This window comes from Electrona antarctica (assembly GCF_951216825.1).
Source record: "Electrona antarctica genome assembly, chromosome: 24".
Classification (NCBI taxonomy): Eukaryota; Metazoa; Chordata; class Actinopteri; order Myctophiformes; family Myctophidae; genus Electrona; species Electrona antarctica.
The window spans coordinates 8108851-8111467 of record NC_136803.1 but is presented as its reverse complement, the minus strand read 5'-3'; the positions used below and the strand labels follow the sequence as shown (position 1 = coordinate 8111467).

Sequence of the window (2617 nt, the reverse complement as noted above, 5' to 3'; positions counted from 1 at the left end):
AAAAATAGCAGATCTGCAAGCTCGCACAGAGTGCCACGCTACGAGCTTGTAGATCTGCTATTTTTTTTTAAATCGTGAAAATGTGGCGCAAATCTTTGAATATATATTCTTCCATACCGAACGTTTTTAACTCAAATCTTTGCTTCTGGGGGGGGGGGGGGTGAAACAACATATTTTCAGATGGGGGTCGGTTACATATATGTTTGGGGGTTCCTTGACATGAAAATGTTTGAGAACGACTGACTTACTGACTTCTGGTTTTTCAGAAACTGTCAGGATTCAGAAGACATTTGTAGAATCGATGGTAGGTCTAAATGTGTTAAGGTGTCAACGAGTGCTTATCTCTACTATCTCTACCAATGCCCCCCCCACCCCCATCTCCACAGCCTTGGAGGTGACCTTTTGGCCCCCGGGACCTGCAGTCAGTGTGGAGCAGATCATGTGGAGCAGGGATTGGTCAGATTGTTGAATCAGCCAATGATCTTTCGGCACACCAGATTTTTTTGGGGTGTGGCTGATAAAATAAATCTTTTACTTTCTCTAATAGCCTAAAACATGGAACCTTGTTCCCAAAGTTGTCCTTTAAAGCTGCACTTTCATTTCCTATCGAGGGTATGCGCGTGATGACATCATCATCATACCCGGAAGGTATGCGGGAATGCCTACATCCAATCAGAACAGTCCTATCTGATTGACAGCCCATACATCCACACAGAAAAGTCCTATCTGATTGACAGCCCATACATCCACACAGAAAAGTCCTATCTGATTGACAGCCCATACATCCACACAGATCCTATCTGATTGCATTAAACAATGTTAAACAACGTTAAACTCACTTTGCACTCACTCGATGCACATACCCTCTATGTGTGAGATTGTTACCCAGGAGGTACACATTGTTACCCAGGAGGTACACATTGTTACCCAGGAGGTACAGATACATACCCTCTATGTGTGAGATTGTTACCCATACCCTCTATGTGTGAGATCCATACCCTCTATGTGTGAGATTGTTACCCAGGAGGTACACATTGTTACTACTACCATACCCTCTATGTGTGAGATTGTTACCCAGGAGGTACACATTGTTACCATACCCTCTATGTGTGAGATTGTTCTATATCAGTGGTGCTCATAGGGTTAAAACCCTATGTTTCTATATCAGTGGTGCTCACAGGGTTAAACCCTATGTTTCTATATCAGTGGTGCTCACAGGGTTAAACCCTATGTTTCTATATCAGTGGTTCTGAAAGGGTTAAAACCCTATGTTTCTATATCAGTGGTGCTCACAGGGTTAAAACCCTATGTTTCTGTATCAGTGGTGCTCACAGGGTTAAACCCTATGTTTCTATATCAGTGGTTCTGAAAGGGTTAAAACCCTATGTTTCTATATCAGTGGTGCTCACAGGGTTAAAACCCTATGTTTCTGTATCAGTGGTTCTCACAGGGTTAAAACCCTATGTTTCTGTATCAGTGGTGCTCACAGGGTTAAACCCTATGTTTCTATATCAGTGGTGCTCACAGGGTTAAAACCCTATGTTTCTATATCAGTGGTGCTCACAGGGTTAAAACCCTATGTTTCTATATCAGTGGTGCTCACAGGGTTAAACCCTATGTTTCTATATCAGTGGTGCTCACAGGGTTAAAACCCTATGTTTCTATATCAGTGGTGCTCACAGGGTTAAAACCCTATGTTTCTATATCAGTGGTGCTCACAGGGTTAAAACCCTATGTTTCTATATCAGTGGTGCTCACAGGGTTAAAACCCTATGTTTCTATATCAGTGGTGCTCACAGGGTTAAAACCCTATGTTTCTATATCAGTGGTGCTCACAGGGTTAAAATCCTATGTTTCTGTATCAGTGGTGCTCACAGGGTTAAAACCCTATGTTTCTATATCAGTGGTGCTCACAGGGTTAAAACCCTATGTTTCTGTATCAGTGGTGCTCAAACTATTTCATGTGCAGAACCCCAAACATTACATGTATTTGGCCGCCGACCCCCATCTGAAAATATGTTCCTCCAGGGACCCCCTCCACCCAGAAGCAAAGATTTGACTTGAAACGTTCGCTCTGAAAGAATATACCTGTATATTCAAAGATTTGCGTCACATTTTCAAGACTTTTCAAAAAGTGCCGCGCTACGAGCTTGTAGATCTGCTATTTTTCAACAGCTAAAGTATAACATATAATGCTTAAAGCACCAAAAGGGCCCAAAATGTGTTAAGTACATTGTGACACCAATACTTTGTACTTAGTAAATGTTGAATTCCGGTATTGCCACTTTGAGGCCTACTTCAGTAAAACATGTGATGAGTGTTTCCACCAGGAGGACGTAGACTAAACTACACAGACTGTGACCACTGGGGCTTAAAGTGTTCAATGCACTGATCTGTTTATCTTGTATTAGATTTCTATTCCCCGGGAATCCCAGGGATTTAGTGGGCGAGTGTGCGCGTGCGTGTGCGCGTGCGTGTGCGCGTGCGTGCGTGGCGTGCAAGAGAGAGAGATCTATTGCATTCCTAGGTTCTTCTTCAAAAGATAAAATAAAGAGAAATTCGATCACCAAAAAAAGAAAATAATTGTGTAATTAAAGGAGCTGTAAGTGATATTGTT

At 42.3% G+C, this 2617-nt stretch overlaps 2 protein-coding genes across 2 annotated transcripts in view; one reads left to right on the top strand and one right to left on the bottom strand.

The window, feature by feature from the left end:
- LOC306917115 (zinc finger protein GLI2-like) overlaps positions 1-441 on the bottom strand; it is a gene marked incomplete at its 5' end in the record, with an annotated part of 28760 nt that extends 28319 nt beyond the window's left edge. The window contains one exon of the mRNA XM_079495248.1: positions 373-441. Coding sequence (XP_079351374.1) covers positions 373-441 — 69 coding nt within the window. The remainder of the gene's footprint in view (positions 1-372) is intronic.
- Positions 1-2617, top strand: part of LOC306917668 (myosin light chain 3, skeletal muscle isoform-like) — a 407220-nt gene that overhangs the window by 85236 nt on the left and 319367 nt on the right. The window lies entirely within an intron of this gene.